Here is a 14,431-nt window from a genome sequence, read left to right on the forward strand (position 1 = left end):
TGTGTCAGCACGTCATAAATAGAACCCGGCAGCAGTTTTCTGTCAGGGATTCTGTATATCTATGGTGTAGACAGCATCACTGATTATAATGAGTTCTATAGTATTTTGTTACGCCGATCGCGTCCGGTGTAGACATGGTGTAACATTGATTTTGCGTTGTTTCACAGAACTAATCGTTGCCTCGGTTGCGTACGTATGTGTGGGGCGGAGCTATCAAAATAGGGGCGAGACCCTTTTGGGGTAGGGGCGTGTTTGTTTTGGTGATTTGAAATATCAACATTGGCTACCAGAAATCATTTACCCCACCTTTAATAAGCTCATGTTTTATGTGAGGCAAAAGACCTTAGAATCAACCTTAATAGGATAAAATGAAATTCACAGCATTTCACAACTTCTACTCACTAATTTGAAGGCTGTAATTGGATCGTTGAAACTAAAACTCATATTATACAACTAGACATTGTGGAGAGCTTACAACCTAATAGCTACGCTCTGTCAACAGAATAAATAATAGTAAGTATAAATACCTTTCAATTTAAACAAAGCATTTATTATTTTTATTATTATTATTATTAATAGTCGTCATTGTGGTGAATTTCTTTTGAGGAATATGCTTAATTTTCACAATGCAAAAAATCGAAATAGTCCCAATAATATCAATAAATAAATAAATACAAATAAAATAAGGCAAAATATAAATTTATATTTTATAAAACAAACAAACAAATAAAAAACAAATGGGGTGAAATGTGTCTTAACAGTCTTCATAAGTCTAAGACAGCAGTCGTGAGACCTAAAAATGATACACTGTCAAACAATCGCTGAAGTTTTAAACACTGTTAGGTCACACTGTACTTACAAACCATTGCCAATTGCCATATATATTAAAAGCAAGTGCGCAGAAAAAAGCTAGCCAACCCATCATGAAGCATCTTCACTTGCCACTTCAGAACTGAGAGTCAGGAGTCAGGACAGCCTGTGTTCAGCACAATACTGTCCTTTCATCTGAAATCCTAGTGCTGCTGAAGTGCAGCTAAAGCCAGGCTTAACATGCCATTTCATTACAGTTATCAAACAGTCAGCTCATGTGGGTTTTTAGGGCTTGAATAGCGTGATCGCATTGATTTCTTTTTGTGAGCCCTTCCACGGCACGAGAAAACGAAGACCATCAGCAAATCCAAAATCCATACACACGATTTACTTGTAAAAGCAATTAACACGGGACCTTCACTCAAGGCCACACTTACATTACACTACTGTTGTTTTATTGATCTGAGGTGATTTAGGTAATTAGCACTGGGGTAATTAGCTACATCTTCAGTAATATTGTAAGACCCAAACTCTTACATTTACTGTTGCCTGTTAAGTATATACAATTAGTATAATCATTTATATTTGTACATAGTTCACCCAAGCAACTTTGCGAGTTTGCTCTTCTAGTTTCATATCACGTACAGAACTTAAAACGAAAGCATCAGAAAATTATAATTACCCTTATAATCTTAGTATTAGTTAAATAGCTGTTTGAAATTAATTCTTCCATTTCGCTGTTGCAAGTGTTATTAACTATAGTTTCACAGGAGCATTTTAAAACTGCTTAAACCGCCAATCTCAAACATATTAAAGGGGTGGTTCATTGTGATTTCACTTTTTTAATGTTAGTTAGTCAAAAAAACGAAGCATTAACACGTTAGACTGCACCCGATAAACACAATCAAGCCTAGAAAAAACCCACTGAACCACCCCTTTAATGATTAGTAGCATGAGAAGTTCAGTTTTCTCTGTTTACATATTTCCAATTAAAACAGTAAATAATGTTTCAACTCACAGACATTTAACTCAAATGATCTCTACTTGAGACTAGAATGTGTGGGAATCCCAATATCCCAATAGAAGAGTAACTTCATTTACCGGATCATGAGAACTCCAGCTGTTTAATATGTGGGACATACTCATTCTAAATAGAATTTGACTGAAGAAAAATAATTGCACATGCCCATTAGTGAAAGATCAGCAATCAGTATTTTTGGTTTCACCCAAAAAATTTGCTGTTAATTTACTCACCTTCAGATCATCCAAGATGTAGATTACTTTTCTTTTCATTAGAACAGTAAGAATTTTTTTTAGCTGAAACCATGATCCTTGGTGATTAATAAAATGCCATAAAAAAACTCCCCGTCGACGGCAACCGTCACTTTAAAAGTCACAAAAGCGTATTAGGCAATATAAAATTAATACTTGCAGCTCCTGATAATATATTGAGGTCTTATGAAGCGAAACGATCAGTCTGTGCAAGAAAATGAACATTATTTACAACATTATTGCCTGTAATCAATAGCCTCTAGTAAACAGTCCGGTTTGGTTCACAAAAGAATCAATTCTTTTGAACTGGTTCTTTTTAAGAAATTGGATGAAGCAGTTCAACAAATCGGACTGAACCGTCTGAAACGATTCACGGCTCGAGCAGCACAGATCTACAAGTTACTCAATCAAAACTTAGTTCAAAACTCACTTTTAGACCAAAATACAAGTGTATGTGATCCAATTAACTCATGAACTGCTGGTACGAGTATGCATGAAGTTGAACCAAACACTTGAATGAAGCGGTGAAATTAAAGTTTTTATGGTTTCTCACAGTATGTCTAAAATGAGAGTTGATTACGACTATTCATTTTATAGGCTTTAGACATATAAAACACCCACGTTTCGAACAGGTCAATCAGTTATTTGAACCAGTAATTTTATGTTGCCCAATATGGCTTTTTTTGACTCTCAAAGTGATGGCAGCCATTGAATGATGATTTTATGAATCATTAAGGACCATAGGTTCAGCTAAAAATCTTTTTTACTGTTTTACTGAAGAAAAAAAAAAGTCACCAACATCTTGAGGGTGAGTAAATTAACAAAATATTTTATTTTCTTTTGGTGAACTATCCCTTTAAATATGTATACCTGATACAGTTGAAGTCAAACGTTTACAAACACCTTGCAGAATCTGCAAAATGTTAATTATTTGACCAAAATTATACAGAATGCATGTTATTGTTTATTTAGTACTGACCTGAATAAGACATTTCACATAAAAGATGTTTACATATAGTCCACAAGAGAAAATACCGTAATAGTTAAATTTATAAAAAATGACCCCATTCAAAAGTTTACATCCCCTTGATTCTTAATACTGTGTTGTTACCTGAATGATCCACAGCTGTGTTTTTTTGTTTTCTGATAGTTGTTCATGAGTTCCTTGTTTGTTCTGAAGTTAAACTACCCGCTGTTCTTTAGAAAAACCCTTCAGGTTCCACAAATTATTTGGTTTTCCAGCATTGTGTGTATTTGAACTAGTGCTGGGCGGTATACCGGTTCATACCAAATACCGGTGTTTATTTTTGTTATGATATGAATTTTTTAAATACCGCAATACGTATGTTGCTTAAACAACGTTCGGAACGCGACACTGTTTAAAAAAGGGGTCCCTTTTCACTGGTGCACTGTGGTGAGGGAACAGCTGTATGTGTTACTAAGCGTGAAAGTTCCGAAACTGAAGCTGTAGAACTAATAGAACGTGATGACACAGAAGAACTCATCCACAATATCCACATTGACCGCCACAAATATCCACCGCCCCCTGCCATCAGCTCCCGCGTCTCACACACACGAGCGCGACTTTAGCACTAGATCTAGCAACTTTCAGACCCTTTTAGCGGATTTTTTCCATAGAATATTCATACTGACAAACCTAGCGACTTTTTTTTGGATAAACCTTAGCTATGGTTCAGTTGGAAGATTTCGCCAGTGCTGTCCCGCGAACGCGAGGTCTGACTTTCCCGGAGAAGTGTCGCCTCTCTCGGCGTCTGTTCTGTGCAGTGAGCGGCAAAGAAGCAGCGCATTCAGTTGGCCGAACTGCAGCCGACTCGTCAATAAATGAGTACAAAACAGCGTTTCCTAGCACCTGTCGCTTACTGATTGTTTGGAATTATAAATATGAGCGTAGTTCGTCTGTTAATATCACATGCACTTTTTAGTTTGTTGTTGTTTTTAGTTTGTTACTCAGAAGAACTTTCATACCCTTTTAGCAGCTTTTTTCCATAGAATATTCATACTGACAAACCTAGCGACTTTTTTTGGTTAAACCTTAGCTATGGTTCAGTTGGAGGATCATGGTAAATGTAACTTATTTTGTCTTCTGGGAAACATGTAAGTATCTTCTGTAGCTTCTGAAGGGCAGTACTAAATGAAAAAATATGATATTTAGGCAAAATAAGAAACATGTACACATGTACAAAAGTTTTCACCCCCCAACTCCTAAGGCATCGTTTTTCCTTTCCTTCTTTTATCTGAAATATCTTATTCAGGTCAGTACTAAATAAACAATAACGTGCATTTTGTATGATCCCTCTTATTTTGGTAAAATAATTACAATTTTGCAGATTCTTCAAGGTGTATGTAAACTTCTGACTTCAACTGTATGTCAGATTTTTAAGAGCGTACTAATATATGAATGGCCTTAAAAGCCACAAAACTCCCATTTTTCTTTTAAAACAACAATGGCGGCAAAAACGGTCATATACTCACTATTGAGTCCATTGGGAATGCTCCTGTGATGATGTGGAGCGGAGAGATCATCCATTGATCGTCGTATGGTGCCAATCTTGGTTTCTACAGTCTTGTGTATGTGATTATGATGATGGTCTGGGCTGCCAGCACTTCCACCGCTGGAGGTACTGCTCCCATCGCCAACATCTCTGACAATGCTCGAACCTCCATTCAGGTTGCTCAGACTAGACTGGCTGTCTATAGAGCTCCTAGATCCTGCGCCATTCCTATCTTCATCCAACATGAGAATGATCTCCTTTAGTTCTGCATTCTCCCGGAGGACGTTTTCCTGGTTGACTTCCAGCTCCTTGAGTTTCTGCTGATAGGTGCTCACCTCCTTCCACACGGAGCTGGCCGTATACTTCCCAAACCTCTGCCATTCCCGAGACAGCTTCTTACCTTTCTGCCGATCATCATCGAGAAAGCAGCAGAGCTCCCTGAGCTCCTGGTTATCGTCTTGCAGTTTCTGGTTGATCTCCTTTAGATTACGGATCTCATGGAGGTGCACCTGCAGCCTGCGGTTGACTTCCTTCATCATGTTCCCATGTTCTAGCATTAGGTTCATCTTCTCACTGTCAGCCCTTCTCAGTCTCTTGATCAAGTCCTCTTTGCTCCATCTGACCAGTTCATCATCGGAGATCTTGCTCAGGTCATCATTAGGACAGTGTTTTGCCATCATGATGCTTACAGAGGAACAGTCTCAGGGTTAAATATTCAACATAGATCGAACATAGCGCCGTGTTCCAATCCCACCAAAACATGCAATGTAAAAACGCATTAAAACCCAGATTAATAGATTATGTAAATAATTACGGGAATCCTTTTACAATGGAAGACTATGCATGAACTGACTAGTATTCCACACAAATTTATTTTCAAACCTTCACCTTTATTAACGCCTCGCTTACCGATAACTTCACAATCATGCGTGTATTTAAATATCCTAAAATATGCGTGACATACAAATCCACGAGCATCGTTGTAAATGTTTTTCTCAAGAAAATAATTTCTTCAGACACGCGTGATCTTACTGGTTTCAAGAGCTGTATTTCAAAAAATAACAACCATAAACGGAGCCTTCATTAAAGACATGCCTGCATTCACGTTACAATTCATCGGAAGCTCCAGAGACAGATCCGAAGGGGTTTGCCGTAGAGCTCCTCACGCGTGTCAATGCTCAGGGTCTCGGCTTCGGTTCCTTCTTTAGACTGGTGTGTGAAATGATCCGAGCGGATCTGAGCAGGTTCAGAGATGAGAGGCAAAAGGCAGGATCTGCCCTCTTAAAGAGACAGCACCACATTCCCTCAAACAGACAGATTTGAATTCTATGTTTAAAATGTAGATTATAATAGACTATAATAATTTTAATTATGATTAAATTATTCATTTCTATTTCATTTAATTATAATTACTTTTCACATTTTTTAATGTTACTTTTGAAATTTTATTTATTTATGTATTTATTTATTTGTGCGGTATGTAGCCTAGATGTATTTTTAAGCGAAGGCAAAGTGTAAACCCTGGTAAGTCTTCAGTGCAGTACTCTGTTATTACACCACACATTTTAAAGATCTATATTTGGTTATAATGTAAAGTGAGAGAGGAGCAGATGGGTACCAGAGATATTTTACATTGAAAGAAAAATCCTAGACCTTTAGCTAAAAAGTGAAAAATGATTTTAACCTAGGAAAAAAACAAACAAACAAACAAACAAACAAAAAACTAAAAAGTAAAAATTAATTTAAATTAAATGAAACTGTTAAATTAAATTGACTTCTTTAATATTAACCGCAGATTTACATCACTGAAAAAATAACTGTATCAATGAATTATTTTGTATTAACATGTTAAGAGACATGTCTGGTCTCAATCTCATGCTTCTATTTTCTCACAAAATGTGCTTTGTGAAAAATTATACAACAATAATGTATTAAATATTTATTATTAAATGTTGGCAAATGTAGCCTTTACTTCAATGAACGAGAATATAGTATGGTTTCAAACCAATAGTCCAGCGGTGTCCAACGTCAGTCCTAGAGAACCACAGTCACTGAGTTTTGCTCCAACCTTGATAAAAATTCACCTAGCTTTCTAGTAACCCTTACACCTTGGTCAGCTTGATCAGGTGTGTTTGATTAGGGTTGGAGTGAAACTCTGCAGGACTGTGGTTCTTCAGGACCGCATTAGCCACTGCATAGTTTAAATTTCAGAGAGATCTTAACATGGCATTTTGAGTAATTGTTAAAATGTATTTAAAACCACGATTACATTTACATTTAGTCATTTAGTACATTTTATCCAAAGCGGCTTACAAATGAGGACAATGATATGCAAGTGCTAGTCTCAGTTAGCTTAACGAAGCACAAGTTTTATTTTAATTATATAAAAAATAAAAATAAAACAGATAGAATAGAAAAATAATTGAGCAAGCTAGTGTTAGAGGCCTTTTTTGCTTTTGTTAATTGTATAATAAATAAAAAGAAAACAAATAGATTGCCTAGAATACAAAAAGATTAGAAAAGCTAGTGTAAGTAAAAAAAGAAAAAAAAGAAAACAAGCAGTAAATGAATAGAGTGCAAGTCTAAAAGGGACTAGTTTTTTTTTTTAAGAATATAATTAGAAAAGAGAGTGCTAGAGTTAGAGGGTCAAATAAAGATGGAAGAGATGTGTTTTTAAGTAATGAATTTAGGTAAAGGGGTGTAGAGCCAGTGGTAGTTTTGTAGGCAAACATTAATGCCTTGAATTAATGATTAAAAAAAAAAGTTTAGAATATCGATGTAGACCAGGGACGTCAATCTCAGCTCCCGAGGGCCTCTGTTTTGCATCGTACTACTTCAGAAGCAAAGACTACCTTTTGCAGAACGTGATTGTGGAGCGTTTTGTTGGTGAACTTCGCCCTCTAGTGGACAAAACGATTCCATCCGGGTATTACTTATAGGCGACGAAAACATCGACTAACAATCCATAAAAACGAATTTTAGGTTAGCTGGTACATAAAATATTTCCTCTTTTTAAATTCATTATTTGAATACCATAATAATTAATCTCGATCTCAATTAATTCTTATATTTTATTTTTAAAAAAGTTGTAAATTGTCATATTCATGCTTTTTGGCACATAACGCACAACGTCAAAGAAAGTGCTAAAAATGTTTTGCTTACACTACTAGATAAATCATATGTGATATGTGTCGGTTTATAACTATAACTAATATAATAACTTTGTGATTAAATAGCATTTTCTTCGCCTCATTTGTCACAGCCGGCTCCATAGCTCAGTGGTTAGAGCACTGGTCTTGTAAACCAGGGGTCGCGAGTTCGATCCTCGCTGGGGCCTGCACGAGGGTTGCTTTTCTTCAGACATATTGGTAATATATTATCTTTTTACTTAAGTAACATTTTTTTATAGTTTCACCTAATTCTAATATGAAATACTGTATAAGATCAAACCATCTTTTATTTTGTATTGCACTGTGTTTAATCTCTTTGGTTAAGCAGCATATAATGTGTAATATAAGCCCATTTATAAGACCATTTTAAAATCAGATAAACAGAATGTTTTAAGATTTTGACACTTTAAAACATATACCAGACACTTTTTACTGATTAAGCTGATTCTCATTGTGCATGTAGCCTGTTATGTTTATATAATAATCATATTTATATAATCTACATAATGTATTTAAACAAAAACCTTAAATCACCATAATGAAGGACTACGATAAAACTGAATTAAATTAAAAGTGCAGATGTACCATAAATGATTAGCATGTTAAAACTTCTGTGCTCAGGTTAATGTTTGAAGGTGATGTATTCACAGTTGGCACAAAACAAGGGCCTTAAACATGTCCTACGAGCAGTGTTTAATGTAGCAGATCACTCCGCTCTTGGGCCGCAGAGTTCCCGTGTCTTTAATGTCGAAAGACTGTCCAGGAACCAGACTGAACTCAAATCTCTGAAGCAGTTTGGCAAGCACGACTTTTGCCTCCATCTGAATGTAGAAAGACAGCAGAGTTGTCAAGATCACAGCAAATTTGGCACTTGGAAAACAAGTATCAATCAAGCACCTAAAAGAATACAAAACATGAGCCTGCATGTTCTGTAAGTCCAAAAATTCTGAAGGAGAAAGGGAGGTACAAATGTGTGTGTGTGTGTGTGTGTTGTGTGCTTCATCACCTGTGAGAAGACCTGCCCCAGACAGGTTCGTGGACCAAGTGCAAATGGATAGTAGCAGTAATAAGGCCTTACAGATAAGAACACAATTAGAAATCAATGGATTTGATGCCAAAATGTCGCAACATAAAGGTGTGTTCATGTAGCACATATCGTAATTACGTGATTACAACTGTAAAAAGAGCTCATGTCCTAGTTGAACTTGTAATTACAACTTGTAGACTCTGACCCCTGAAATATCACATAAAAAACACTCATACAATACAGTTTAATGTAGCTATAGCACAGTTAAAAAGGTGCACAGGGTTGTTGTATTATAGCTTTGTCTAATGATTATACAAATTACACAGATTAATTTCTTTACCAGAGAAATGAATAATTTGGAAACAAAGGCTGTAAACGTCAGAGGTTGGCATCTCAGATTTACAGTCATTATGCCGTGAATGTGGCATAAATACTAAAACAGAGAGTAAAATGAGACTGTGATAATGACTTACTTTGGGGCATTCACATCAAATCTCTCTGGATCAAACTTCAACGGATCTTTAAAATACTTCTCCATTCTTTGGGAGACATAAGCACTGAACTGTACGGAAAGAGCCAACAATTATTCAAAATACTCATTTAATCATATACAATGAAATAAGTAAAAGTTATGACACCATTGCTGACAGAATTTATTGCTGATTTGAAATGTTATTAAATCTAATCTAATCTAATAAACAATGCATTTTTTTCTCCATTCTAATTGACAAGCGCTGTACTTTTTTCTAGTATTACTAGAAATAGCTGCTCTGGGCCGGTACAATGATGGCTACAGAATGAGCTGATACTCACAGCAACAGAGCAGCCCCCTGGGATTTTCAGCCCATTTATAACCATGTCCTCATGTAGCCAGCGATTGGTTCCTGGAGCAGTTGGGTACAGACGCAGCGTTTCCTTCAACACCTGAAGCATCGAGTAAAAAACAAAGACCATTTAAAAAATGGTTTGTAGCATGTAAAAAACATCTCTGCAGACCCACCTGAGACAAGTAGGTGAATTTTCCAAGATCTTCATATGAAATGTCTCTTTTTGTCCCAAGGATTTCATCCACCTCTGCTTTAGCCCTGGGAAGGAAAGGAAATTCACTAGAAAGCATTGTAATGCAAGACGGATGGAAAAGGTCAACATTTTCAAGAAGTGTTTTTTTTTTACCTTTTATATATCTCAGGATGTCTCCCTAATTCCATGATTGCAAATGAGAGCTGATTGGCTGTTGTCTCTTGCCCTGCAACAAAAACAAGCACTGTTTATAACTGCAAGGGTTTATGAACAAAAATCAAATGTAGCCGTAACTCACCAGCAATGAAGAAAGTCACAAAATTGTCCAACATCTGCTCATGATCTTTTGCACTATTAACTTTTTCCTCCTCTGAAGCAAAACATAGAAATTTGGAATCAAATGAACTATATGACATGCTGATAATTCAAAGACTCAATGCTCCCGGAGCTGCTTCCGTTTACAACTGTTGGCGCAAGCTATATTAAATTGATTATATTATATTATATTATATTATTAATTATTCGTCTGAAAGAAGAAAGTCATACTCCATGGTTTTCCGTGTCAAGACATAATAAAAAATTATCTGGTCCTTGTCAGGTCTTAAAATTTGGAAAATAAATCCTTAGATTTACAACATGACATATCACACTGTGTCATTATGTATTTAACAAAAATAAAGCCAAGATGGAAAAGCCATGTGTGACAAAATTAGGACACCCTATGATTCAATTGCCTGTGCATCCGCTTTTAGCAGCAATAGCTAGAAGTACTAATTTTTTGTATGACCTTTTCAGTCTCTCACATCGTTCTGGAGGAATTTTGACCCACTCTTCTTTGTAACATTGCTCCAGTTTATTGAGGTTTGTGGGCATTTGTTATGCACAGCTCTCAGCACAGCATTTCATTCAGGATGAGGTCTGGACTTTGACTGGCTATTGCAACACCTTAATTTTTTTTCCAGTCGTTCTGTTGTAGATTTGCTGGTGTGCTTGGGATCATTGTCCTGTTGCATCACCCAATCTTGGCCAAGCTTTAGCTGTCAGATGGGTGGCCTCACATTTGACTCTAGAATACTTTGGTATACAGAGGAGTTCATGGTTGACTCAATGACTGTGAGGTGCCCAAGTCCTGTGGCTACAAAACAAGCCTAAAATCATCAGCACTCCACCAGCATGTGTGACTTTTGCTATGAGGTGTTTCTGCTGATATGGTCTTTGGGTTTTCACCAAACATGGTGAAAAGCATGAATTCAAGCATGAATGCTGTGCATTATGGTCAAACTTCTCCACTTTGGTCTAGTCTGTTCAAAGGGCATTGTTCTAGAAGTCTTACGGTTTGTTCAGATGCAACTTTGCAAACCTAAACCATGTTGCCATGCTTTTTTTTAGATAGAAAAGTCTTTCTTCTGGCAAGCCTTCCAAACATGCCATACTTGTCCCATATTTGCTTTTATAGAGGTGCTCACACTTGCTGATCAGTTAATCAAAGGCATTTGATTAGCAGTGCCTGACTGCTACTTACCCTCTTAATTCCTGTTAACAGTAAGGGTGTCCTAACATTGTCACACATGGCATTTCCATTTTGGCTTTATTTTTGTTAAATAAATAATGACACAGTGTGATATGTCATGTGTTGTTGTTCATCTGAAGTTTTAAGCCGCTTTTCCACCGAAATTACCTAGAACAATATGTCCCAGGAACTTTTTTCCCCCAGACCTGTTGAGGTCTGTGTTTCCATCGCCAGCCAAAAGTACAGAGAAGAATAGGCAAATAGTCTGGTGACGTAGGTCTGCGCGCGTTTCTCAATACCAAGTACGCAAAGTTCGGACTTGCATCCTCGGTAGTTCGGACTTCAAATGTCAGAAGGACTAGCCGAGTTGAGGCTGCTCTCCTCGGGATGCATGAGCACTGAGCGCCCGCTGATCACATGGAGCTCACGTCTCCGAAATCAGCGAAGCACATTTTCAAATAGGCGCTGTCTTTATAAATAAACCGCAGATTTAAGTTTTAAACAACTACATTCTCGCCTGAAATACTTTTAAAACTACATTTCATGACACAATAACAGTAATATATTTTTAAAAATTATGCGAATATATGGTGGTTGAAATACAATGCTGCGTGAACTCAACCAATCAGCGTGTTCACCGCCCAAGTCCCGCCCCCGAAAGCGCCCGGGAACCTTTGGAAAAGTACTACCTCACGAGCAGGGACTTTCTGAGGGGTCAATTTTTACCCCAATCTTTATTTAGATCCTGGTTCCTGCGATGGAAACACATCGAGTACCAGCCCAAAGTCCCTAGTTCCTGGTGAAAGTTCCTGCGGTGGAAACGGGGCTTTAGTTTCCAAATTTAAAGACCAGCCAAGGACTTTTTTTAATTATTTTTTTTATTATGTCCTGGACTCCTGATAGGCCTACGGAACACCATGGAATTCAATAGGGTCATAACTTTTTCACATGAGTGTATATGTTTTTTTTTTTATGCAAAAAAAAAACAAAAACTTTATTAACTTTATAATTAAACCTCAAGGAACATAATAAAATGGTAAAAAAAAAAAATAAAATCCGTCATGACCCCTTTAAAAGTGACTTCAGAAGTCATTGAACTTAAGCCATTTTGTAATCAAGTTTGTGCTGTATCATAATTGCTGATCTATGTAAACCTGTGTTAGACAGACATCTTAAGCCGTCAAGTTGCATCTTGTACCATATGAGCTGCATAAAAACAACGTGTCACATTTTGTCCACAGCTCCAAACTGTTCAAAATTTTAAAATGTGTTCTAAGACTCCTGTAATCCGTTCCTTTCGACTGCACTTTGGTTCACTTGTATTTGAACTATAATTGTTTAACTGCTTTAAGTATTTACCAAATTTTTCACAATCGTTAAGTTTAAATGTAGTAGTATGGCATGATTAAATGGATTATTTTATTTTTAAAAGACATTTAATTAAATGATTAATTACAATTTTTTAAATGTGCACAATTTTGCAGCCAATTTAATTATTATCTGTACAAACCTAACCTTTAATGTCTCAGGTGTTTGAGAGCCACATACCTGCCGTTTTGAGGATTTGTGTGAGAATATCTTTGGGGACATCTTCTCCATTTTCTATTGCTGTCTTCCTGTCTTGTATCCATTTCTCTCCAGTTTTACGCAGGAGTTCAACTGCATCCTTAATTTGTTGCACGGTCTTCCAATTCTTGGGGAAAAGCTGAGGGGGGGAAAAAAGATTATATAGCATTAACCCTACTACTCTGGAGTATCTTTGGATCAATTCTCTTACCGCAAAGAATGGGTCTCTGAGATCTAACACCATACCCCTTAAACACAGCTCAACTGCATTCTGGAAGGGGCTGTCGGTTTGCTTCAAAAAATTTAAATCAACACCGAAAGCCACCTGCGGATGAAAGCATACTAAGTATTGATTAACAGCTAATTTGACCTTCCTTGCATTAGACCTTCCTTTTGAATAAGCGGGAAGAAGAGTGAAACCTTGCAAATGACGTCGAGTGTGACACAGTTGACCAGGTCATGCATGATGGTAGGTGTTTTAGTGTCGGCTATTTCCTCCAGATGGTCCATTAGACGCTCAGACATCTCATTAAAAGTGCCCATCAAGCCTCGTAAGTATCTGACGGATAAGACAGCATCAGCTGAGGTGCATCTCTATCTCATTTCACTATATGTTCTTAACTCACGTGCTGCTAAAAGCTGGATCCATGATGCGACGCTGCCTGTACCAGACGTCATGGTCCGCAGCCGTTATTAGCCCAGTTCCCATGAACCTGAGAAGATTGAGTTTCTTTTAATTCAGCTCAGGCTACACCATGACCTACCTTGCAATTGTTTTTTTTTTTTGATGAATTAATCAGTATATCATGTAATTAATTTGACATGTAGTTAATTAATCTGTAATTAAAGGATAGCCCTATTATGTAAACAGTATGACTGCATCCGAAATCACACACATCCTGACTATATAGTAGTAAACAGTACATATCATATAGAACATACAGCACGTTTTAGCAGTCACAAAGTAATTACTTAAAGGGGTCATATGATGCGATTTCAAGTTTTCCTTTCTTTAATATTTCCATTTAATGCAAAATTACTACACGTGATTTGATAACCAGTATTGGGCAGTAACTAGTAACTTAGTTACTGTAATAATATTAATTTTTGCAGTAACTATTAGTGTAACTAATTACTAATAAGATTTCAGTAATAATATTACAGTTACCATCCATGAAACAGCTTAGTTACTTTGTTGCTTTTGATGCCTCAACCCCGCTGATTTAAAATCCAACAATCAAATAATTCCTAGATTTATTTTCATAATTTTCACGACTCGCACATGCATGTGATGTCCCCAGTGCAGCAGGCAAGCTTGGAATATGGAAAAGCTTACATTCAGCAGATCGAAATATTGCATTATATTGATTTTGTCAGGCAAAAAGATGATCTGAACACTGTGCAAGTTGTGGCTTTATTTTACTCTGGCATTACATCCCACCCACATCCCTCTGATCGGCATGTGATAAATTATATTACTATAATTAAAAATATTTTTGGAAAATTAAAGTTTCTTACAAATTTAATGAAATATAATCGTATA

General features: G+C 36.6%; 2 protein-coding genes and 1 non-coding gene across 4 annotated transcripts in view; 1 reads left to right on the forward strand and 2 right to left on the reverse strand.

The window, feature by feature from the left end:
* ccdc85cb (coiled-coil domain containing 85C, b) overlaps positions 1-5,830 on the reverse strand; it is a 49,076-nt gene extending 43,246 nt beyond the window's left edge. For both annotated transcript variants that reach the window (XM_016562571.1, XM_016562570.1), the window contains exon 1: positions 4,576-5,830. In XM_016562571.1, coding sequence (XP_016418057.1) covers positions 4,576-5,275 — 700 coding nt within the window. In that variant the 5' untranslated portion in view covers positions 5,276-5,830. The remainder of the gene's footprint in view (positions 1-4,575) is intronic.
* Positions 5,831-7,859: 2,029 nt separating this feature from the next.
* trnat-ugu (transfer RNA threonine (anticodon UGU)) lies at positions 7,860-7,932 on the forward strand. The gene has a single exon. It is a non-coding gene; the product is annotated as a tRNA-Thr (tRNA).
* Positions 7,933-8,283: 351 nt separating this feature from the next.
* Positions 8,284-14,431, reverse strand: part of LOC107747947 (cholesterol 24-hydroxylase-like) — a 29,399-nt gene continuing 23,251 nt past the window's right edge. Inside the window, exons 11-15 of the mRNA XM_016562569.1 lie at positions 9,793-9,877; positions 9,606-9,716; positions 9,266-9,354; positions 8,772-8,838; positions 8,284-8,586 (exon numbers count right to left, since the gene is read on the reverse strand). Coding sequence (XP_016418055.1) covers positions 8,446-8,586; positions 8,772-8,838; positions 9,266-9,354; positions 9,606-9,716; positions 9,793-9,877 — 493 coding nt within the window. The 3' untranslated portion in view covers positions 8,284-8,445. The remainder of the gene's footprint in view (positions 8,587-8,771; positions 8,839-9,265; positions 9,355-9,605; positions 9,717-9,792; positions 9,878-14,431) is intronic.

Source organism: Sinocyclocheilus rhinocerous, unplaced genomic scaffold, assembly GCF_001515625.1.
Source record: "Sinocyclocheilus rhinocerous isolate Xijiao unplaced genomic scaffold, SAMN03320098_v1.1 scaffold769, whole genome shotgun sequence".
NCBI lineage: Eukaryota > Metazoa > Chordata > Actinopteri > Cypriniformes > Cyprinidae > Sinocyclocheilus > Sinocyclocheilus rhinocerous.